Genomic DNA, 26480 nt, shown 5'->3' with positions numbered 1-26480 from the left:
ATGTCGGGGTCTAAGATGGCATTCAAATCCCCCATTAGCACTACCCGCTTCCGACAATCTACAAACGCGTCAAGCTGACTGAAGAATGAGACCCTCTCACGAGCGGTGCTGGGCGCATGAACCGCAATCACCCGAAACACAGAATCTTTTACGGCAATATCTGCCACGACCAGCCTGCCCTCCGCATCTCTATAGACAACGTCGCCCGTCGCGGAAAGGGTACGTTTAACTAGCAAGGAGACTCCCTTCCCCCGCGGGCTGCCATATGCTGAGAAAACCTCAAAGTCTCGGGCCAGCATCTGACAGTCCACAGAAGAAACGAAATGTGTCTCCTGAATCACAGCCACATCCACTCCCAGGGACAAGAGGTCGTGACGGAGGTGAGCCGCCTGGCCCGATGATCTCAAGCCCCTCGCATTCAGACTAGCCAAATTCAAAGCCATGGTACCTACCTTAAGGTGTGTTACACTCAGCTCCGAAGTCAGCCGGGGAAAGGACACCGACGTTGTATGCAATGCTCAAGGTGGTCAGGTTTTTCATGTCCTGACCTTCTCTCACAATGCCGCCGACATCCAAAGGGTAAGTCAATTTAAGGGCCCTATAAAGTGACGGATGGACCAACATTGGGACCCTTCCCTTGCATTGTTTTGCGAGTTCCTCAAGGGAAGGATCATTTTTCCTAATCAGTTCAATTCCCGGACCAGCCCCTTCAGCGGCCTCCAGCATTGTCCACACGTTGGTCTTGCAGGCCTCAGAAAGCCTGACGAAAGTTGTTAGCCGTGGGGCGTCCGGGAAATTAGAGGGGACATTAACGTCTTTTCCCCCTATCTGTTGGCAGTCCAGCAGAGGTTTTAAACTTTTTCTCTGCCGGTGTGGTAAGTCCATTGCCACAGACTGGGGGTCTACAAAACAAAGTTCCTTCCTCGTTTCGAGGGCGAGGGTCCCTGTTGGAGTGAGTCCGTAAGTGGGAGAAGCTGAAGGGTCTCTCCCCCTCCCGGGTTCATTCTTTTCTTTCTGGGATGGCAGCTCAATTTGCATTTGTGTGGGGACGAGTGTCTGTGTGGCGTCTGGTGTTGGTGTTGGTGCGGTGTCTAGTGTTGGTGCAGTATGTGGTTTGGAGGTGGAAGTGGGTTGTGTTGTTGTTAGAGGTGGTGTATGCTCACAGGGAGTGGGGGCTGCCTTTTCTTCCCCTTTCCTTTTTTTGCTTTTCTTTTTTATTCTTTTGAATGAACCAGGGAGTGGTGAGGTTGAGTTCCTCTCCCTCTCGCTAGCAGATTCATCCTCAGAGGAGCAGTGTTTTCTTCGCTTGGTCCCCGTCTCAATTGGTGTGGGGACCGTTGGTTGTTGCTGCTCCTCTAATTGCTGGTTCTCTGGTTGATGCTGTTGCTGTTCTGGTTGCTGCAGCCGTTTTTGTTGCTGCTGCTCCTGTTCTGGCTGTTGCTGCTGCCGCTGTTTTCGTGGCATTGGTTGTGGAATTGGCCGCGGCAGCTGATGTTGCTGTGGCTGGTTCAACAGCTTGTTTGGCTGCTGCTGCTGTGTCTGCTCTGCTGCCGTGGCTGTTGCTGCGGTTGTTGTGGAGGTTGCTGTTGTTGTTGCTGCCTTGGTTGTTGGGTTGGTGGTGAGACGGTGGCAGATGGGATTGTGGGTTTCCGTTTCCGCCTCATTACAGTGATCCATTCCTCCCCCTTGGCCTCCTGCGTAGTTTTGGGTTTCCTCGGTGCTGGGGTTGGTGCTCCGGTTGCAGGAGTTGTGACAGCCTGTTTAGACACTGGTGCTGTCTCAGAGGTTGGGATCGCCTTTAGTGTCACTCGAGTAGGAGTTGACCTTTAAGGAGGCAACTATGACGGTGGTGGTGGAGGGGCGTCGTCCGCACTGCTGGTTCTGCCAGCCGTTTTTGTTGTTACTGCTCCTGTTCTGGCTGTTGCTGCTGCCGCTGTTTTCGTGGCATTGGTTGTGGAATTGGCCGCGGCAGCTGATGTTGCTGTGGCTGGTTCAACAGCTTGTTTGGCTGCTGCTGCTGTGTCTGCTCTGCTGCCGTGGCTGTTGCTGCGGTTGTTGTGGAGGTTGCTGTTGTTTTTGCTGCCTCGGTTGTTGGGTTGGTGGTGAGACGGTGGCAGATGGGATTGTGGGCTTCCGTTTCCGCCTCATTACAGTGATCCATTCCTCCCCCTTGGCCTCCTGCGTAGTTTTGGGTTTCCTCGGTGCTGGGGTTGGTGCTCCGGTTGCAGGAGTTGTGACAGCCTGTTTGGACACTGGTGCTGTCTCAGAGGTTGGGATCGCCTTTAGTGTCACTCGAGTAGGAGTCGACCTTTGAGGGCAGCTCTTGGCCATGTGACCCTGCTTTTGGCAGAACCAGCAGTGCGGATGACGCCCCTCCACCACCACCGTCATAGTTACCTCCTTAAATGTCAGCTGTGCTGGTATTACTTGGAAGCCTTGTTTCTCAGGTGTTCCGGGCACGAGAATGTGTTGCCAGAACAGCACTGCCTAGCGCTGTGTATGTATCAGAGAACAGATACTACACTTTGATCCTTGCCCGAGGGCCAAGTACCGGCGCGATGCCAGTAAGACGTCATTTGAGTTTAGTTTCACATATTTATACTAAAAAGCCCAATCAACACACGAGAAGCCAAAATAGCAATAATTTTGTAAAAATCGACGTAAATAAATCTATACGCTATGCGCTTTTCTAATTCCTAGATATTATTATATAGGACCCATATACACAGTTTTAAGCGATAGTAACAACCCCGGGAACGCGTGCGAAAGAAGCCTTTTGAAGACATACACGAAATGGTCACACACATTTTGCCTTTTATATATATATAGATAGATTGTTACGCAATAATAAAGTTTTTCCATTTGTTCAAAACGTGACCATTTTATTTTTGCTTTTCAAACTTTTTCCAAAGTAAAAAAACTTTTTTTAATTATTACCTTGCAATTCAATGATTTCCATTCGTTCGCCATCTTCACTTCGTCCAACAAATTTCAAACCAAGTTTTTCAATCATTTCAACATACTTTGGATTTACCTTTAAAAAGAAAGTATTTTTTTTTGTTTTAAGTTTTACAAACAATTATGTAACAAAAACTTTGGATTTGAAAGTTATTTAAAAAAAAACAGGAAGCAACAATGTTTCTGGAACTATCATGCATAGTCTGAGAGTTAAAACTCACAAGAATGGTCAGCTAAAAGTGGGCAAAGCTGAATTAGCCAAAGGCTAAAATGCAAATTCAACATAAGTTCACAACTTCCAACAACCTAACATTCTTGAGGTTATTCTGCTAAGAACCTAATGAATCACAGTAATTTGACAGAAACTGGAGTTTCAAAGTTATGTAACCATAACATAAATAGATGTGACCGATTGTGTTTGAGGGCTATCACAATGTAATTATAGAAATGGTCTGATTATTGGCTCGCATATTTGCTGTCGATTTCCACTGCAACAATGATTTAATTAGAAAAAAAAAAAGTTTAACTAAAAAATAAATAAAATTTATATTAACTTTAGACAACAACTGTAAACTTATCAAATTCAGAATCTTATTCCAGAAATCAACACAGCAAATACAAGTCGATTTTACTGCAGAGCTGGCAAAAATACAAAATGTAACAGCGCTCTAGAGTTGTCTATGCTTCCTTTCCCCGCTGACAAGAAATTTTCTCGAAAATATTTGAGAAACTCACATCTACAAACTTGTGCGACACTGTTCAGAAAGAAATATAAAAATTATTGAAGTCCTTTCAATATTGTTAGTTATTTTACTACATAGTCTAACAGTGTCGTTGAATGTAACAATTATGATGGAAAGAAATGGTATTGTAGAGAAAATAAATCTAAGAATGGCCGTGGCATATCAAAATACTTACCTCATATCTGTGTCTATGTCTTTCTTCTACTGATTCACGATTACCATATAGTTTTCCTAGTGAATAAAATAAAAAAGTTACAATAAAAAGATGAATTGTTAAATTTAAATTTTATTCACTAAACCCTATCTATGTCTGTAAAAATTGTTTTTTTTTTTTATCAATAACATTGAAAATATTACATAGTATATAAAATAGAAAGAGGAACACTAAATTTTTTTTACAGAAAAGTTCCAGTTTTCATATGAAAGTTATTTTCTTTTTAAAATAGGTTTTTCTTTTTGCATTTAAGGGATAACATCAAATAGGTGTGCAAGTTAGTCTTTTGTAGCCCCATCCCATTTAGTCATATGATTTTCATGAAGTTTCTAACTGACTGATCTGGTATTAAAAAACCAAACCCTATATAATAAATAGTTCTATTCCAAAGAAAATATGAGCAAATGTGAATTGGACGAGACTTTGAGATTGTTACAAACATGATCAAAGATACATCTAAAATCAGTTTTCCTTGTTAAATTTCAAAAAGCGTAATTATGGAATGGTTGTGATTTAAATAGTTGTATTCAAGGGAGATTTTCAAGTTAGAAAATCTGTTTTTAAGAGGAAAGTGATACAACCATCTTTCTACATTTAAAATGTAAACACAACAAAGCTGAACTTATTAAGTAATATGTAATAATGATATTTGATAAAGAACTCACTGAGAAGAGAATTATCATCTTTGAAAATGGTTGTTCGTTTTCCAAGTCTCATTGTGCCTCCGAGTTGTCCTGGATTGTGTTCTGGCATTTCTATGACCTGAAAGAAATCAAATTTATTTTCCATTTATTTCTTTTTTTTTTCATTTTTAAAAATCATTTTTGCTTGATTGTGCATGTTGGATTTTCAAAACCCTTGAAACTGAGTGACAAGATATGAAGTAATTGATTGCAGAATTTTATATTAAAAATTCAGTGATTTATGATGGCTTAAAAACATTTAAGAAAAAAAATTTGAATTTTAAAAATAAATGATCTAAACTTTATTTTGCACGATTATCAAAAACAAAAATGAGTAAGAAAAAATATATTCACATTTAAAAATGAACCTAATTATAATATCAAATTTGATAAAATAAAGAAGTAAATTAATTTGTATATTTTTCATACATTCTGCCATTAAACGAAATAAGAGCATTAGATTAAGTATTTGTACAATATACTCCATCATCATCACCACAATCAATTATTGGTAATTAATTTGCATATGTTAGGATTGAGAGACTAAAAAGCAAGCTTGGAATTTTTGAGTTAAAAAAGTAAATAAAAGATTTGAATTGCAAACTATGTATCAATATACTATCATGTTTACACAAAATTGAAAAACACTTTTCCTAGAGTTTTTACACGCATACACATAATTCAGCTCTGTATCTTTTTTGAGTTCATAGAAACACAATAGTGCTTATCCCATAAAAATATGCAGGTGAAAACCACAGCTCCAATTAAATTAACATTAAAAATTTTTAATAGGGTTACTCTTCTTGCCAATAACGGACGTGCGTTTCCGGAAATTATTACACAATTTTATTTGACTTCCTAATTTCCTACTTTAAATCCGACCCAACTGACTCTCAAAAAAATTATACTTTGAGGCGGTAGGAATGAATTTCACTGCCACAAAAATCTGTCCGAGAAATCATTTCATTAGAGTTATTTTCAAGACTGACAACATACCATTTTTAATTTCTGGATTTTTATTTTTCGTTTATGACATCTACCCTAGTGAATAGACATTGCTCCCTTACACTTCCATTCTTACTTTCTGACAAACATTATTAGTTATTCACAAACCTTCAACAGAATACAAGAATATATTTATAGAACACTTACAAAAATAACATCAACCGATTACTCTGATCAATAAAAACTGCAGAAAAAAAATTTTGGTGTAGATACCAATTTTAATTTTTGAACAGATTTTCATGTGTATTTTTAAGGATAAGTGCCAAAATTGAGAAACGTGTAAAAAAATATTTAAAGTTTGTAAATAGCTAAAACATTTCTTCAAATTTAATACCTATTTTATAAACTAGCAATCTTGTTGACTTTACAAATCGTTAAAAGAACAAAAAGGTATATACTAATGTGCATAAACCAACAGACCACTAGTCATCTAGTATGTAACATTTAATAACACGTGAAAAATTAGTAGTGATTTTGCAAATAATGAATTTAATAAAAATTAGTTAAAAGATAAATCATGTCTTGAACAAGTTTAGTTACAATGAAAATCGGCTGAAATTCAAAAGTGGACATTAATTTATAAAAATAACAAAAACCTAAAATAGACCCAAATATTAAATATTTGTTTAGTTGTTTTTATCTTTTTGTGAAAATTCAATAATTTCTTTAAAATTAGCTAATTTAATAAATTATTTTCAAAGTGTAAATAAAAATATTAAGTTTGAATCTTGGCTAATCCTTAACATCCATGTGACTTTTTAAGGTGATTACAGGAGAATACCCTGAAAAACTAAAGTTTATTAAAATTATGGAATTCTGAGTACAAACAAGGTTTTAAAACTATATTCTTTACCTCATTTTCATTTAATTACCGCCGAAAAGGAAGGGTGGACAGGTTTTACTAATGTGCTTGTGTGTGTGTGTGTGTGTGTGTGTGTATATGTATATATATATATATATATATATATATATATTGTAATCTAATTTCTTTTAGTGTCCTAATCAATTCTGATAGAATTAAAAAAAAAAAAAAATCAGTCTGCTAAAATGCAAAATGAAAGAAATTTAAAAAAAAATTCTTTAGACAAACAACAAAAGGGAATGGGAAGAGAAAGGGAAGTGTGGCATACTTCAATTTTTTTCTTCACAGAAGCACATGAATACTCAAATTCTATATTTCACTTCACATTTTTTTATAAACTAGCGGCTGTGTCGCGTCGGCACACATAACGCCAATTCGAATACAAAATCGAGTACACTCAACATTGTCTTACCATCAACACTATGGGAAATTCCTATATGCACAAAACAAAATCACTAAAAAAACAAAAATACCCTAACGACCCTAGGTAAGGAAAATGAGTAAACGTTGGATAAAATGATGGTTAAAATTATTACGAACTTGCGAGAATTCGAACCTGGAATCTTCTGATCCATAGTCAGAAGCATTATCCATTGCGCCACAAGTCCTTACTGCGACTATATACAGACAGTGCTAAATTCTGTTGACATGGGCAGGTAACTTTTTTGACAATTGCACGAAACGACCCAGAAACCCTTTTAGTGTGACTGCGTTGTTTATTAGAACCATATGTAGATAAGGATAATCTAGAGACTCACACTTTTCAGGGAAAAAAAGAATTTTTCAATTTGGTGCATCAGTTTTATTGGTATATATACACATAAATAAACATTTAGAATTTTATTAATAGTATATAGATAAACTAGAATTTTCTAGTCTTTCTTTCATACTTACCACAGGATGAGGTGTGTTAGGATTGAATTCTGTTGAATCGGCTGCATTTAAATTTAAAACATTGCGGGAAAATTCAATAACTGCACACTGCAGTCCAAGGCAAACACCTGGAAGAGAAAAACAAAATCAAATTGAAATTAATTAATGAATCTGCGTTAAGAAAAAAAATGAAATTTAAAGTTTTAAAATCCAAAAATGCCATAATGCAAGATAAATTGGTTGCTTACCTAAAAATGGGATTTTATTAGTTCTTGCCCAATTCGCTGCATTAATTTTACCGCCAGTTCCTCGAACTCCAAATCCACCAGGAATGATAATTCCACTAAGAATTTCAGAGGGGAGAGAAAAAAAAAAAAAAAATGAAATAAAATTAAACAAATACTTAGAAACTGACATACTTTTTCTTTAAGGCAAAATACAATACTTATAAAAGATTGGTTGTATATGACTAGGAAATTCTAGGTTCATAGCCCACTCCCCACGTATTTCATTAGGATATAAAAACAATAAAATAGAATAACAAATAATGCGATATTAAAAAATATTTGTCTCAGCAACATACAAAGATGTGTTAATGTATCACCATATACCACTCCACGCAACAATCATCAACCCCCAACACTTGTGTCCTGTATTTTCCTGCTTGTTTTATCTCTTGTTCTGACCTTGTAAACTTTTGCATCAATAACGGCTGAAGATTAATTATTTGGATTACTGTTCTCATCTTGAGGGTTATTTTCATGTTTTGGCCAATGTAACCTCTGACCTTATTCAAGTGTATCTTATAGAACTAATCTTTCTGCTGACCTTAAGAATCTACATGGAATTTCAAACGGAACCTCTGATTTAATCTGTGGGGATAACATGCTCTTGTTCCGTCTGACATGACTGGGTAGAAGTCTTTTGCATTTATATTCTTAGTGTTAATTGCAGCGAGGATTAAACCTTTAATCTCCAAAAGAGCGTAACTTACAACTGAATTTTAACAAGTATTTTATCTACTACATGACAGGTTCCCGATAAAGATTCTCGAGTTTGACAAGATACATCTAAATTACATAGAATACACTGATTTACAAGTTACAAACTCCAATACATTGTGTATAAATTGTTTTCTATGTGTGTGTGTGACACCATTGTGGAAAACATTTATTCTAATCCATAGTGGAAAAGATATGATAGCATCCACATCAGAACATACTCTTGCTAGTATACGATGAACCATCATATACTGACCTTTCAAAAGCTGTATAATTGCTAAAACATAACAGATAATTTGTCAGCCGAGATCATGATTGTTGTTATTCTAAATCGTTAGCTCATCTTACAATCTGCAAAAATTTCTGCTGAAAAATTCCCTTGAAGAACTGACTCCTATCTACTAGCAAGCCACCCAATGTTGCCTGGTCATAAAATATGCTTAAATTAAATATATTTTAATTCATGCAGATTTTGTATTTATTATAGAGCAAATATGATTTCAAAAGGTAAAAAAACTTTGGTGACATCAGTTGATACAGAAATCAAAACATTCAGTGCTCCAGCCTTAGTCGTTATCATCTGAGCTATTGACAGATGGCTAAAAAAAGTTTAAAAATTAATCTACTTCAAGTTAAAAATGTATATGTATGCATGTTCACAAGTTAGTCAATTTACTCCTGTCAAGGTTAACTGATTTCTTGAAATTTTTACCCCATAGCAGTTATTTCTACAGACTAAAATAACAAATTGAAAGTATTCCCATGGTCTAAATACCATATATAAAGTTTCAAGCCTGTAGACCAAATATTATGAGGGGAGTTTTGTAGAGACGTTTTACACACACATGGTCACTTTAACGTTTTCGTCCTAAATTCTATGCACAATGTAGAAACTATGCATAAAAAGAAACAAAACCAATCATCTAGTAAGAAAACAAAAATGAATAAGTAATTAATTAACGTTAAGTTTTTCAAAAGAATATGCAAATTAGTTAAGCTTCATGAAGTCACTCGCATATTTATGACTGAGTATATTAAAGTTTAGTTTAATAATTTTTAAATAGAAAAAGTAGGTTTTTAACATCAATGTTAGAGCGAGAAAGAAGCTCAACTTTATAAGTATATAGATTAAATAGTAACCATAATCGCCTCCCAGTCAATCCCCACCATCAATAGAAACTGACTATTTCCAGACAGAAAATAATGTGCATTTATTGACTTGTGTGATATTTTACTAAGCTGTTTTGATGATCGTTCCTCTATTATTGTTACTTTTTGATAGGAATCACAACAATTTCGGACCATTTAATATTTTCTTTATTTGAATAGGAAGAAAATTAATTGAGAGAAATGAGACCATGAAAAAGTCTTCCATTTCTAAACATAATTGCAATATTTCATTTTTTTTTTTAAAGAAAAAAATAAATAAAAATCAAAGAGTAGAAGATTTACAAAAGAAAACTTACTTGGCTTTTACAAGTTGATGCCAGGCTTCATGGTATTTACTAGGATTGTCTCTCTGAGTTTCAGGCTCCAAATCATCAGCTTCAATACACTGGAAATAAATATGAAAGACCAGAACATTTAAACGAGAATTGATTAGTGTTAAAATAATGAATTCAAAATAAAAGGTTGGAGATAGAGAGGGGGCAGCTTTCCAATCAAGGAAATTACTAACAGAATGATCAAAATAGAGAACAGATAAAGATGACCAAAATATTGAATAACATAACCATAAAACAATTCTACAAAATTTTCTAAGGATCATGTACAAAAAAAAAGAAAAAAAAGAAAAAAAAAGAAAAAAAAAGAAAAAAAAGAAAAAAAAAAAGAAAAGAAAAAAGAAAAAAAAAAAGAAAAAAAAAAGAAAAAAAAAGAAAAAAAAAAGAAAAAAAAGAAAAAAAAGAAAAAAAGAAAAAAAAGAAGAAAAAGAAAGGCCCCCTGAAATTTTTTTTTTTTTTTTATTCTTTTTGTTGTTCTCTACCATATTTCCAGTTGTTTATAAACCTTCAATATTGCCATATGTCTAGACTCTTTAACAGGATGCTTCAATTTAGTTTAATTTATATCTATAGCCGACACCTTTCTTTCAGTGTGTATTTGGGGCGAGGGGGGAGTATATGTTCATTAGCTAGAATACCATTCTCTGAGGCATTACCTCATTTTTTGGAAGGTGTGATCACTGATACACACCTTTTGTCCCATTGTATATGTTCTCAGACATTATCCTCTCCTGAGGAGGTCATTTTATGTTGGTTCGTCATAAAAAATATGTTCCTTCTGGTCACATTTTTACGAGTAAATATAAAAATTGAAGAAAATGTTCAATAATTACTCACACATAAATTGAGACGATGATTAACCGCAAGTGCAGCATGTTTCAAGGCTTTGTTCACGGATGCATACGAGTCTTCAAGTTGAGTATATTTACCAACAAGGGCAATGGTCACTTCACGGGGGAGTCGTTCAAATCTGAAAAAGATTTTTTTAAATTGACTATTCTGATTGAAACTTATTCACACCATGTGATTTTTTGCAAACTAAAATCTAAATGGCTTTATAGCACATGAACAAGAATACTCAGGATTGAATGAAACGGCGTCATGGTTTTAAGGTTCCATCATAACATTGAATGTATGAGAATAGGAAGTAGAACTTAGGTTTACTTTCGGCAGACTCACAACTTTAGATTCACTTATTTTATCCTTTAGTCCTCATATTGCATGAACAATGTTTCTGACATTATTTTTAGGGGTCAGAATCTAAAACCTATCATTGGCTAGTTTTTGACCTTGAGGTAATATTTTCTTTTTTAGCTCTTTATATCAAATGGCTTCATGGCTTGTCTAGGGTGATTTCCATTAAAAAAAATACTCCTGCAGATCAGTCAAGGAGATATCCCGTTTCACATAGATGTAAGTGACATGCTACAATCTGTGCATACAAATATGAGGCAGATACTCTAAATAGGACTCCCCTCCTTTCCTCAGTTATTTGCTCGTAAGCCCAGGACATAATTATTAAGATAAAAAATTATAGAGAGAGGGTGGGTTTACTTTTTAGCTTGTAAATGTAACAAATTCCTCAGCGACATAGAAATTAGACATTTCAGTCATGTAGGGAAAATATTGGTGTGAATGCAGTCATGGAGGCGGACTGCTAAGGGTGGCATGTGCAAACTCAAAACCCGACAGAGAGGACACAAAAAGGCGACAAGTCAGCAGGTTCGATCGCGTCTTAATTTGCATAAATGAGACAATATAAGGCCAGCAGTGAATAGGTCGGAGTTTTTTTTTTTTTGGGGGGGGGGGGGGAGTTGAGTCAAGTTCTTGAAAACCGGACTGAACACGTTAGAGCGGAGAATGTTGCCAATAATCCAGTTCAGGTTCCCCCCCCCCCCGATTAGAAGTCACATCAGTTATAAGTGTTCACGAACTTCCTGCCTGTAGAACTATTCTGTAGACCTGCTTTACATCTAACTACAACATGATCATCTTCAATCCAATGTAAACAAGTCCTTGTTGAGTTATCCCCTTAAATAATCAAATTCTACCAAATTTCTATCACTAACAATTACTATGCTGTTGTATCGGTGGCCATTATAAACTTATCCTCATGTGGTTTTTGAGCCTTGATGAGTGGTGACTCCCTTTTATGAATAAAAAAAAATTGCAATAGGCAAACGACTTCCCACTTTACATACATGAATAGTTAAATAAAAATGTAAATGTAACCCCCCCCCCCGGATAATCGAGCCTTAAAAATAATTCAATTTTTTTTTTATTCCAATAAATACATTTATTTACGAGGTGCTAGATATATCTAATTGAAAACACTGATTATGTATAATCTGAGTATATGTTTTTTATGTAAAAAAAAAAAAAAGGGGGGGTGCAAGATGATCAAAATATTGAATATATGACTAAATCTTGTACTGCATTTTTTAGTATTTTATTTATTCAAGAAAATTTATTTACAAATTTTATATGAAAATAAATTAAAAATTAAATTAAATATTAAGTATTGCACACATACATTTCCTACATTTGTTGGAAAGTTACATAAAGAAAAAGCTATACAAGTTACTAAATATTTACATTTATGACAAAATAAAATTTAATGAAAAAATTACTTTAACATAAGCTTTCAAATAGGCAGTTATACAACAAAAAAGCATAGTTATTTAATATTTCATATATAAAGTAAAAAGATTGAGGATTGTACGCAAGACAAAAAAAAAAGAAATGTCCTTGACATAGAAAATGACATTTATCTATCTTTCTCCCATCTTTGTTTTTCATATCCTTTCATCTCTGCCCAGCTTATTCCTCTCAATTTAAAATAATAATGTAAGTCACTCCACTCTCCTTTATGTAATAGATCGGAAATAGCTGGAAAATCGAGCCTTCCCTGACAAAACCTGGTCCAGAAGGATCCCTGCCTCAAAGAATAATTGCAGATAAAATACTAAGTAAAATACAGACAATGTATTGAGTATGTTATATTATGCTATGCTCAGAAAAATGACAACATTTTGATTTATAAAAAAAACAAAGTTTTATTGTGGATGTTTGAATTGGCGGTGGTGAAGTAGAAGAGGATGGTTTGAACTTGGGTGTTGGCTGACGATGCATACTGGAATTTCATCTCTCTATTTGTCAAGTAAACAACTGTTTGTGGTTTTGTGCAAAAAGTTTCACTTTGAGCTAATATTTTTTTTTTTATTGTACACTGATGAATTTGTTAGTCAAACGTTTTATTCAATTTGAGAGTTGAATATCAGTGAAATTACATATAATTTCCTTAAAGAATTGTGTGTGTGTGGATTTCAGCTAAAAAGTGGAGAACTCATCTTGGTGGATATAACTTCCAAAACTTAATACATAAGAATTTGTTAAAATTTTAAATGACAGAAATAATTATTTGATAGTTTTAAAGCTTTCAAATTCCTTTAAAACTTTGAAAGGTGTTGCAAACTAATGTTTTTTTTTTATTTTTTCAATTATTAACAAAATCATTAACCTGTTTACAAAGAAAGACATTTTGATAGATTTAATTTCAGAATAAAATTAAACTTCTAAAAAAGGAATGAAATTTTGTTTTATAAGCTATTAAAGTATTTTAAATGTTTGAAAGCATTGAAATTTGAAAATATAAGTTTCAGGGACAAATCAAAATGCATATCTTTTTAAATAAACATTTATTCTAATTTGCGACCCATACAGGTCTTTATCAGGAAAATACAGACACTATCTTTATTTTTTATGTGACAGATTATGAAGTCTTCTGTTCTTATTGAAGATTGAGATTTTTTTTTTTTTTTTTTTTTTAAATGTCAGAGCCCAGTAGCTTTGTGTCTTGGTAAGCACGTGTGAGTAATTTTGTTTTGTTATTGAATTTCCATAAATATTTAATTAACAATAAATAAAAAATAAGTAGGTAATGAGAAAAGTTGAAACAAAAACTATTTATGCACACTCAAGTGGTCATACACTTATAAGTATACTAATAGTATAAAAGTTTATCAAGATCAAATTTACAATCTCTAACATTCAGAATTTTTATAAAAAGGAAATCAGACTCACCTATCAGCCAGTACGCGCCATTTGGACAGCAACTGTTTTGGTTGACGTGGCGGAACATCTAAATTCAAACGTTTTTTGAAAAATTCTACAAGTCCTTCGTCTTGAAGCACAAGTGGCACTCTATAGACACAGGATACATCACGGACTCCAATAACCTATAAAAAAAAAAAAAAAAAAAAAATTAATCAAATATTCAATTTAGATGAAGCTATTTTCCTACTCTTGATATAAAAATAATTTTAAATATTAATTTAAAATTATTTCTATATCAAGAGTAGGAAAAAATAATCAGTCATTTGCTAGCTGCCATAATTAGAAAAAACGCCCAAAGATGAAAAATAAAATAGAAAGAGAAGGTAAAAGAAAATTTAATTCTGTGTGGAAATTTGAATTTTTCTTTCTGAAAAATTAGCATATTTCTGTCTTGAACAATGCTTTTCTTTTAGAAAGAAAAAGAATGTATTTTAAATATTTTATATTTTTTCTAATGTTACATTTAGGAATATTTTTTTTTTTACCATTTCATGCACAGAAATTTTTCTTTCAATTATGAAATTTGGTTGGTTTGGATGCTATTTTTTTTTTTCTTAATTGTTACTTTAAAATTGTAAAACATAAAAACATGTATGGATATCGGAAAACCTCACTATTTTTTTCTCTCTTCAAATAAATCACACACCTCTGAAAGTTTGAGTCAAGAAAGTCCTGATCAATTCAACTTTGCTACTTGTCTTTAATGTGGCACCAACCACCCCTTTTCATTTAAAAACACTTAAATTATTGAAATTTATCAAATTATTTTAGAAAAAAAAATTTAAGTTGACAATCTTTGAAAATTCACATTTTGAAAAAACTGGATTTCATGAATTTTAAACAATTTTAATTTCCATTTCATTTTTTTAAAGACATTTTAAGGTATAATGTGCAATATATAATAGGATTAAGAAATTATATAATAGTGGGTTAGTATTATATTACTTTTGTAAAAACAAAGGGATTGATGCTAAAATATAAAATTAAAAAATAGCAGTAATCTCTACATTAAAAAAATGTTCATACTGAACATAATTATTACTAAAATAACAAAAGTCGACATTATCTCTCTCACACACGCACACACAAATATAACAAACTTTTTGTTTTAAGTTATCCGTCAAAGGGACAAGAAATTTTTTTTCAGCATTTTCAAGGAAAATAAATTCCATTACAAATAAGTATTTTTATTGAAAATGTGTTACTTCATTAGAGATATGTGAAAAGGTAATATTAACAATTTCAGTAGAATGCTTTATTGAGGATTAATATCAACAACACTATGGATAGATACTGGGGTCATGTTATTCACAAATGAAAGTTTTTTTGTTTTTTTTAGTAGATTAACAAAATTAATCAGCATTCAACATATTTTTCTCAAAAGAGATAAATATTCAATAAAATGTTTCCACCCTAAATTTAAACAAGCTGTTTAATTAGATTTTAAAAAAAAGCAAAATATAGTTAATCTGTATTGTTTTTAATTCATTTAAAATTTGCATTTTCTATGAAATTTCACAATCAAAATAAATTAATATCAACTTGGATCAGTAATCAGTATCATTTCTTTCACAAGTCATAATTTATGAACAACAATTATATATTAACAAATATGCATGTATTCTTACCAGTTTCTTTCTAAAAGAAATTAAAATAGTATATAATGAATTTTAAAAATATAAAATCATAGCCATGATTTTATTGACAAAAAAAAAAAAAAAATTTTAATTTTATTTAAGAAAAAAAAATTTGGTGCTTCTACACTATAAGAACAAAATTTTGTAATCAATAAATGGAGTTTTTAGATAAAAACCAGCAGTGATTTTTTTGTCAATTCTAGTAAATTACAATTTTAGCTTCCAAATTATGCAATCGAAATTATGTGAATATTACTGACTAAAAAAAAAAAAAAACTATGTTAGCAGGTGAAAAATTGTGGCCATCCTGTTTAAAATCGAAACGGAAAATTACTTCCTTTTTGAACTCTCCCTTCAAATTCTATTATTTTCTTTAATAAATAATTTTCTACCTTATTGATTTTCGCAATTTCTGGATATAATCTTAAAATACGAGGAATATATAGATACCATTGTTTTTGATGTGAAATTCAGTATTATGATTTCCAAAATTTTGTTCTGATAGGGTAGAAATGCCAAAAGTTTACTCAACTTTTCAATTTTTTCAGTGAATTTGCAACTTATATTGATGAAAGAAAAATGCAAACAAACAGACTAAATTAATGTTTCAATACTTTAACATTATCCAGGATATTTGGATAATTATATTTCATTTTGATCAAAAGGATGAGGGGGGGGGGATACATACATTATCGTGGGATCCATGTTTGCATTTGGTAGCTATAAAAAGGAAATGTTTTACTATATTTTATAACTTAAAAATTATAGAAATTTAAAAAACGAGCGACTCATATACGAGATTCCATTCTTGGAAAATGTTTGATGTACTTTAAGGGTGTTAAAGATAAAGTTTATCAACATTTATTTCAATAAACATCATTTTACTTACATCTGTCTCTCACTTCATCAATGCTGAGTATATTTTTGTGCCCACCCAATTAAATTTAATATTATAAAAAATAAAATGGTAATATGGTGTTCTGAAATGGGTGCAGAAAGACAGTGTTCTTCATTCAATTCCCAAGTGATTTTGGGAGTAATATTCTCTATTCTTTATGTATACCAATTTTTTTTTTTTAAATCAGAAGTTCAAACTTGAAAATGGAATCCTGTTTAAACTCTAAGTACCTTATGTAATAATCATTATTTCGAAATTGACAAAGGTAAACAATTTTGTAAACTGTAACAAAAATTAAAATTTAAGTTTATTAGGTATATAGTCATATCTTTGGTATCTTTTCTTTATAAGACAAAATTGCAGCCCACAGTAGCGATAAAAAACTCTCCCACAACAGAGATGGATTCCATGTTTGTTTTCGGGTGGGGTGAGATAAGATATCTGTTACATCGTTATGCATAGTTTTTTTTCCTGAGAACCATTAATTTCTTTCTCAGGAATCCAGAGGAAATATTGACATAAATATCAGTTGTTTCTCCATGAATCAAACAGATCTTTAAATGTGAAGATTTTGATAAAAAAAGATTGGCAGGATGAATAATATTTGGAAGTTTGGAACAAGTGATTATGAATTTGGGAATATAATGCACTGATAATCCAGTAAGTAACATGAATACATTTTTTTTTTTTTTTTTTTGTAAACGTTAACATGTAGAGGGGGGGGGGTATTTTATATTAGAGGCGCAACGGGAGCAGAAAAACGTTATGAAAATCTATTAGTTGTTCTAAAATCTAACAAGCAATTCAAAATATCAAAACTAACACAAATGATCCATTATTTAATTATTTTTTCTTCTGTATGATTCAATAAACGATTTGTTTAAAACAATGAAAGCCAAATATATATCAAAACACGTCAATCAATTTGAGTAGATTTGCATATTTAGGGGAGCAAAGGGGCTGGAAAACACTTATGCATTATAAAAATAAAAAAAAGTGAAGAAAAAAATGGATAAATTAGAAAAATTTACAGCAACCATAAAAAAGTAGAAACATGTGAAACAGTTTTAAATGGTTGCTTATTAGTATGGGTAAGACAACAGAATATTCTTTTGTTTTTACTCTAGTGTATATCCTTTGATATCGTATATGCTTTTATATGGAGTGATTGATTAACTGTGTCTGATATATACTCGAGAGTGAAAACAATAAGAATATTCTGTAATCATAGATCTACTTATTAGTTAAGAGTTGCTTATTGATATTTTGGAAAGTGATTAATCATTTGAACCTTAAAAAATAAATAAGTGATACTTAAATGAGTACATAACATTTATTGAATTCTGTGTTTTAGGAAAGTTTCCTCAAATTGAGCCAACAAAGATTTGTTTCAATATTTTTTAAAAGATTGATTTCACTTTTGATAGGAAAATCATTTAAAAATTAATCTGTGAAATTTAGATTAGAATCCATCCACATGTTCATAAATGATTCCAGTTAACATTAGATGTGATAAACTTATTTCTAATGGAGATGAATGAAAAAAAAAAAAAAATAGAAAAAAAAAACAAAAAACATGGACCATTCAGAGGAGATGCAGTTTGGGGGAAAAAAAACAAAAAACAATGAAAATAAGACAGTTTTACAAATTAGATTTATAAAACTATTTAAAAAATAAATACATGTTGATTTTAGATCAAATTTAAAGAACAGCAAATTTGTTCAATTTTACCGCCTTCCCCTCAAAATACAACTATTTGACAAAAATGTACAAATAAGATTATCAAAGAAATCAAACATTGAAACAGGTAACTATAGATTAGTTTCACTTTTTAACAATGTTACATTTATATGGAATATAGATGCGTCATCCATAAATTCAGACTATTTTGCAGTATTGCTGAATTTTTTAGATGAAGATTGATTCATATTAATTGGACTACTGTTTTCATTAATGTTTCGATTGATGTAACCTTCGATCTTCTTCGGGTGTATCTTGTTGAACTAAGAAATCTGCACAAAATTTAAAATGTGCAGATAAAAAAAAAAAAAACAAAAAAAAACTATCCGGTATAATCACATTGACACATTGGTTCCCATTAGATCACCGAAGTTAAACAATGTTGAACCTGGTCAATATTAAAACTGGTGACTATTTGTGAATTTCAGGTGCTGTATGTGCTTTCCGCTTATCAGCATTTTCTCCAGTCATCCTAGACCTCTCCTTGCTTCTGGACAAGCAGTAGATTCAGGAGAGGTGTGGTTGGAGAGTGAGCAACCCTTCCCTCATAATTACATGCGCAGCTACCCTTAAGGTGGGGGGCCCCATTATCTTTTGAGACTTCACTTACAAAACAAAAATAATCACAAAAAAAATGGAAGTAAATATAATTGACAAAAATTGTGCCCAGTTATATGCTCAATGCTGGGTTGCCATATATCTTTTTAGAGGATTGATGCAAGTGTATGATGAAGAGAGAGGAGACCATGCATAACGAAACACAAAGTAAAACACTCAAATCAGACAGACAATAACAAAAACAACAAAAAGACAACTTTCTTGAGATATAATAATAATCTATATATAAATACGATAGTGTGGGCATTATTTTCTGTGTCAAGCTTACATCTTAGTCGTTTAATTGTTATGGACTTCCATCTTTTGTAATAAATAATTTTACCAACAATTATACACACGTTTCGATTTCAATTATAGCTGATGGCACTCCAGTTATCTATACTTTTTAAAAATAATTTATTGTGAACTCTTTGTAAGCTTTGGTTTCAGCTTCGATTATAACTGACAGCAATCAAAGATATATATGTATATATAATTGATATATAGTTTGCTTGAAGCATTGTGTGGGATAGGTAGGTCGTAGAGGTTTAGAAGACTATCACAATGTGAGGAATGAGATATAGTCTGTGTTGGTGAGAGAAGACGAAAACAAGTGGCGATTTACAAATCAATAAGTACATACATATGTCTATATATACATATATTTATTCAGTTGTATTAAATACAAATGTCTTGTTATGTCTGAATAAATCACCACTTGTTTTCGTCTTCTCTCACCAACACCGACTATATCTCATTCCTCGCATTGTGATAGCCTTTTAAACCTCTACTATATATATCATAAGTTTTGGTTTCAATTAAAGCTGATGCACCCAAGCCATACGGATATATTTTTTGGAAATTGCAACTTTATAATATTAAAAAAAAAAAAAAAAAAAAAAAAAAATCAAAAAAAAAAAATCGCTAGAACATTAACCCTATAATAATATATACAAAATCTGCAAGAATTAAAATATCATTTAAGTGTAATTTATGACCTGGGCATCCATGCTAACTTAGATAAATACTTTTGCAGTTTTAACAAAAGATCTACAAAAAGAAATATCATAGCTTCTTTACGCTGAACTGAAAAAAAAAAAAAAAAAAGCATACCTATCTGAAAAGGAACCCTGGGCAGACAATATGGAAATCTCCACCCCCTCTAAAATGAATAACGTGAAAATCTTGTTCTTTCCTGTTCTTCCTTAGTAATGGTCAGGAATAATTCAAGATTTTTTTTGTTTTTTTAAGAGAGAGAGGAATAATACATTTTGTTTGTTTTGTGTTATAGCAGCTAGCGAAACTGAAACACCGCACTATCTAAAATAAATAAATAAATAATGCTGTAAGGAATAATTTTTTTTTTTTTTTTTTTGAGAAAGCGAGAGAGAGGAACAGTACGTCGTATTTGGTTTGTGTTATAGCAGCTAGCGAAACTAAGGCTCCTCCCTCACAAATAAAAAAGTAAAAAAACACTTAGCCATTCGGTAAGTTTTTATTGTTAGTTTTGTTTAAATATATGCGAGCGGCCAAGAAGTAAACAATTTACACTTAATGTTGGTGTTATGTGTGTATATTGTGTAATACTAGTCTGTTGTATAATTAGTGAGAGTTTGTTTTTGTTTAAAATCTGGAATAAGAGAATTACAGTTGCCATCCAATGAGAATGGGTGGAATTGGCAAAGGGAGAAATCATTTTCTGAATATGCGAATCAAAAGTGAACGTTATTTCTATAAGTTTATGATTCAGTTAATAAGGGTGACAGGGCAATACAAGTCTACTTTGTGTAATTTTACGCAGTGTAGAGTGGGGGCAGTGGGAGCAGTTATGAATTAAGAGGGAAAAATAAGAACTATTTCCTTTAATGATATTGGTGACAGTGATGATTTCTCTCTTAGGATAAATTATAGGATTTTATTATAAGGCCGAAATCTGTCTATAATGAAGTTGTAAAGTTACATAATGTAGTTGGTTGTTTTACGGCATATCAACCTTTTTCAGGTTATTTAATGCCAAATCCGGTGATTTTGAAGAAAATTTTTTTTAATAGAATATATTTGTTTTTTGCAAGTCAGTTTCTATTTAACCCATAGTTGGGACCCTAACAGGTACTACCACTCTAGGTCAGAGTGGACCTGGGAGCAATGGCAATTAAAGGGTGGCTCCACACTCCCCAGAGCCCGCAAGCTGGGGCCTCACCATCGGATATAATTTAAGGTCATATCCAGGACCACATAATGTAGTGGACAATAAATTTGTATGTAGCATCTGTTGTTGCAAACATACGTAATCTGGTTCAGAGAGGGAATTTCTGCAATCAAAATATTATATACAGGACAAAGCAGTTTTAAAAAAGAAAAATAACTACCAATTAAAATTTTCATACTCTTAAATACATTAAATCATATTAAAGCAAATAATTTAATAAAATGGTAGGGGATGTAATATATAGATACATGCTTCATTACATTTCATGAAATAATCAATTGATGAAATAGAAAAGCCATGCAATTATAGATTTGACAATCAAGCATCAGCTGAAAGCAATTATAAAAATATTTTACTTTATGTAATTAGATATAATTAGTTTGTATAAGCTTTTTTCAATTAAGATTTCAAAATCAGAAATCACACAGAAAAAGTCACAATTGCATTTCATTATTTTATTAGGAGAAAAGATTAGCTAATGCTTAAGGAAATGAAACTATGTAAAATTAAAAAAGAAAGCAACATTTAAATTGACAATTTAAATTATCAATTACTTAAAACATATTAATGAATTTTGACAAATTATTTTTGGGGTAATGCGATCAAATATAAAAAAAAAAAAAATCAACCCGCTTCAGATCATTGAATGCTGAATCCAATCATTTTGGTAAAAATTCTTATGCTTCTTTATATTTTCAAATTTTTCCATGGTATTTGTTTTTTTAACTTTGTAAAAGGAAAAAAAAAAAATACTATCAATGTTTGGTGCAGCCTGATTTGGTAGCAGTTGTGAGAAATCATCTAGATCCAAGAAATAAATGGATTTTTTTTCACTTTTACAGAAAAAAAATACCATTAAGTCTTAATCAGATTAATCACGATTGCTGAGCTATTACAAGAGATAATGAAAGTAACAAACAATTTAAGAAATAATTTGAATAACTGCATAAATGAAAAAATAAAAATATGAAACATTTCATCTAAGTTTATGAAAATATAATCTGTTACAGAGTGGGAGTGGGTCAGACACAAAAAACATTTCCTTTCAAACAAGATTTATTAGTTTTGAGTTTTTCTCTGCATCTTAATTTTTAATATAAATTTATGAAATTATATAAAATAAAAGAATTTGTTATTCTACTGTAAGATGATCATTTCTTTCTTATTTCAGAGAAGCTCAACAGTCCCATCTTTTGACGTAGCTTCCTAGAAAGTCGGTTTCAGAAGGGCATTGCTTTACAGAATAAAAACTATCTACAAATATTAATGTATACAACAAAGGCAGCAGAAGTTTAAAAAAAAAAAAGAAAGCCCGGAAAGCTTGCTTTTAGAAAGAAAAATGGTTGAAAAAAAAAAACATATTATAATTTAAGGCATAATAAAGTATGCAATCTACCAATCCAATAGCAAAGCCATGCGATTATTAATTTCACAACGATCAAGCATCAATGTAACAGCATCAGCTGAAAACAGTTGTAAAAAAAATTTTCATTGAAATTTTAATTAAAAAAATTGGTTTTTAATCATGCAGTTAGATATGGTCAGAATCTTGATTGAGAAAAGAGCAGAAGATAAAAACTTTTTTTTTTTTTAGTTTGGGTTAAGTAATTCTGCTGAATATTATTCAGATAAATTTTCTTAAATCTTTTTCAACTTGCTTTAGAAAAAGCTTTACATGCAAGAGAAAGATCATATTAATATATTTTTTGAGATGAGATTCCAGTCATATTTAATCAGCATAGATTTTTATGAATAGTGTAACCTTATGACTTGGTTGAAATACAGTAATCAATCATATGTTCAAATACAATTTTATTAATTGTTGCCCTTACAATCAATCACAACTGAGATTGGTACATCCTCTTCCACACAGGTGTAAAAATTGGGGTGGGTAGACCTATTTTACCAGATCCAAACTTCCTTTTAAGAGGAAACATCAATCTCTGAAGTTGCTGGGTGCCATCTTAAGGCAATCAATTACTCCCACCATGTCCTATCATACAATGCAAGGTCAGATGATTGGTATACAACTCAATCAATGCAGCTGCTTTTGGTATAACAATTTTGGTGCTTCTTAGTCACAATTGAAATTTGCATTTCAAGTAAAAACACATTGATGTACTTACATGTTATGCTGAAATAAGTATTCTCACTAAAACTTATTTAAAAAAAAAAAAAAAAAATGATCTAGTAGATTAAGTAACAACCAATTTTATTGTAAATTGCAGTTTTATCGTATTACGTTAATTTTTACTTAAATGAAAGACTGATTTATCTCCCCTCATTTTAATAAGTTTTATGCAATCATTTTTTTTTTTCTCACTTTTGGTGAGGATACTTATTACATCATGACGTAAAGACATTAAAATAGTTTTACTTGAAATAAGAATTTCAATTGTGATTAATTTTGTTACCACTAGAAAGCAAAAGTGCTGAATTTTTGTGTTTGTAATTTGATTCTACCAGTATAGAGACAGACAGTGAAAACTAACTTTTGGGTATGAAATATGTGGAGAACATAAGGATAGATTCGGATGATTTTTTATTAGAATCTGGTAAATGCTGATGGGTACAAAATCCATCAATAAAGGCTGAGGGAGACAGGTGGGGTGTGGTTTAGGAAATTGTTTCCTAAAAGGATCTCTTTTCAAATAACATTCTTCAGAGGAATAATTTTTAAATTTAAATAAAATTTAATGTGACATATTTTATCATCATGTTCAATATATCTGATAAAATGTTTACAAACGCTTTAGATTCTAACGTTATTGTGGAACCATAATCTCTATATAAAGTTAAGTATGTGTTTATGGTGATTATTTGTTTTGTCTTCACTCTTAAATTAAATCATTATGAATACTGGAACATAGCTTAGTAGAAGAGGTTGTAATGTGGGTTATATTTCATTTCATCTAAATGGGCGACAAGGTAGGAGTGGAAAACCTTTTGTAAAAATTTAGATGCCTCAGATGTTCATGAAAGTTTGACAATATATATTTGACATCAATAAATATTTCTCAAATTTCAGTGGATTGTTTTAGCATTTTGAGGAGGCATAATATGTGCATAACCTCCTATTTGAAAATGAAAATATTTTAGATCTGCATTAAATTTGTCATTAGACACCAATTAAAACAGAATTTTATATTTTAAACATTTTCTAGAATCAAAATCATGTAATGAATTTGTATCAAAATCGGAATAAGGATTCTAGACAGAAGGTTTTCAATTATATCTAGACTTTAATCTAAGTAAGGGAAAATAAAAGTGGTACAAAACTATTTGGGGAATTAATTTTACCTATCCTGGGGCAGGTATTCTAGCTATTATAATAAAAGTATATTATAAATACCACAAATATAAAACAGAAAACCAAGACAGAAGGATACAAAATTTATTCAGTAAATGCAAAACAATCTGAATAGAAACATGGAAGTGAGTAATCATTAATTCAATAGGATCATTTCATGTAAAGTTCATAGGGAAAAGGGAAGTTTTTGTGTATTACATTGTGTGATCTGTTTGATTTATTTTGTGTAATAAACAATCTCACTAGAACCAGAGTAGTTTGAATAGAAAGAATGTTTTCATCTGCAACAATTTTTTTTCATGCCTATTTTATAACCACAAAAGTCAAGTCTTATATAATTATATTTTATTGAGTAATAAACACTTAACTTTTTAATTGGTCATTGGCCGTTTTTATGAACCTAGTTGAGAGTGAGGTCATGCGACTTATTTATCCAATTAGCTAATCAGAATTTTCATTTGTCTAAATCTGGAATTTTCCACAGCACCCTTTTCATAAATGGGATTTGAAAGATTTTAGAAAAGAACTTACTAAAAAATGAGCAGTTTTATTAGTTATCAATTTTATTAATGTTTCAAAGATGACAAATCAGTGCTTGTGCAATAAAATTTGATTTCGAATAAATGTATTTTAGGTTAAAAAAAAAAAAAAAAAAAAAAAAACGCTTATGTAATTATTGTCATAGTGAAGTTAGTAAAAATTACACAAAAATGTCTAAAAATAATTAGAAGTAAAACTAAAATTATCAATTTATAGTTTTAATGTATTTGTTAATGTTGAAGACTTCTTAAAATCCAAGGGAGGTAACTGCAGTCTATGATTTTGACCAAATATTATTGAAAATCTGCCATCTCAAAATAGAAAATGGCATACTTAATATCCAGGTTTTTATTCTTTTATAAAGTATAGTTTAATCATTTTTGGAATTTTTACTAATTTCAACATGACACACAAGCAGTGATTTTACCTAAAATCACTTTTTTTTTTTTTTTTTTTTAAATCAAATTATACTGTACAAGTATACACCAATCTATTATTGCACAGTGTGTAAAAATTTTCAATCATAGAAACAAATACACTTATCACAATGTAAAAACAATTAAAAGATGCTTCTTAAAAAGCCAACACAAATCCTGTATGTAACAGCAACTCTTGCAATACAAATTAGTAAATACCAGGAATTCAAACAAACAAAAAAACACATACACTTACCTGATCCGGGGGTACATGGCAAAAAAGGGAGATTTTTTCTCGAATAGAAGCAGGTATTTTTCCTTCACTTCGGCAGACAATCTTAAAAAACACAACAGAAGATTTTGCATGAAGAAAGAGAATGCTAACATTTACTGCCAACGAAACTAAGGGTCCTTTTTGAAAATGAGTCCCTTTTGTTTTGCAATTTTAAACTAGGTATAAATGCCACTGTAAAAAAGTCATGCAATTAAATTTATTATAAATTAAAATATTTGGTAAAGCAAATTAACACTATAAAAAAGCATATCTGAAGGACTAAACTAAAATTGTTTTGATGCATGTACAGAATTCACTTTATAATAAAGAGAAGTCGGTACTTATACAGTTTAATCAAGACATTACAAAATTAAAATATCTTAAAAAAGGGTATATTGTACATATTCATTGGACTGAAAATCTCCGAAAAAAAAAAAAAAAAAAATTTTCACTTCATTTGATCGAATAGTTTTTTTTGTTTTTTTTTTTACAGCTGAAAAACACGTTTTTATGAGAACGCAATAAAGGTAGCCATCTTTGAATTTCTTGAACACGCCACAGGGAGTAATTCAGTTTAAAGCGCCGACACTCCCTCCCCATCTTAAATACTAGCTTTTCTTCCTAAAAACCGAAACATGACTACATTTTAATGTTGAACATTACATATTTTTAAATCGATTTATTACTGCCCCAAAAAATACGGGTGCCAACTATTCTACATAAAGTATACACGGGGCCGTTTATTTTGGGTCAACTTGTATTTAAAACCCGCGTTTTAAATGTCATGTGATCTTGACGTCAGCAAGCTCTAATGGCAGTCTGAATTTAAAATTTAAAAATGTTATCGGTAAAAAAAAATTTAACCCTCACACAAGCTAAATTATGAACTTCTACGATATGA

General features: G+C 31.4%; 1 protein-coding gene across 2 annotated transcripts in view; it reads right to left on the bottom strand.

Moving 5' to 3' along the window:
- Positions 1-26480, bottom strand: part of LOC145286082 (CTP synthase 2-like) — a 73623-nt gene that overhangs the window by 21441 nt on the left and 25702 nt on the right. Inside the window, exons 7-15 of one of the 2 annotated variants that reach the window (XM_080134753.1) lie at positions 25556-25642; positions 13925-14079; positions 10679-10811; positions 9806-9894; positions 7587-7681; positions 7360-7466; positions 4581-4677; positions 3877-3932; positions 2938-3034 (exon numbers count right to left, since the gene is read on the bottom strand). In XM_080134753.1, the coding sequence (XP_079990879.1) occupies positions 2938-3034; positions 3877-3932; positions 4581-4677; positions 7360-7466; positions 7587-7681; positions 9806-9894; positions 10679-10811; positions 13925-14079; positions 25556-25642 (916 nt within the window). The remainder of the gene's footprint in view (positions 1-2937; positions 3035-3876; positions 3933-4580; positions 4678-7359; positions 7467-7586; positions 7682-9805; positions 9895-10678; positions 10812-13924; positions 14080-25555; positions 25643-26480) is intronic. The other variant, XM_080134754.1, reaches the window with a different exon arrangement.

This window comes from Euprymna scolopes, chromosome 10 (assembly GCF_053919585.1).
Source record: "Euprymna scolopes isolate OS-2025 chromosome 10, ASM5391958v1, whole genome shotgun sequence".
NCBI lineage: Eukaryota > Metazoa > Mollusca > Cephalopoda > Sepiida > Sepiolidae > Euprymna > Euprymna scolopes.
The sequence above is the reverse complement of the archived record's forward strand: the minus strand, read 5'-3'. Positions and strand labels throughout refer to the sequence as shown.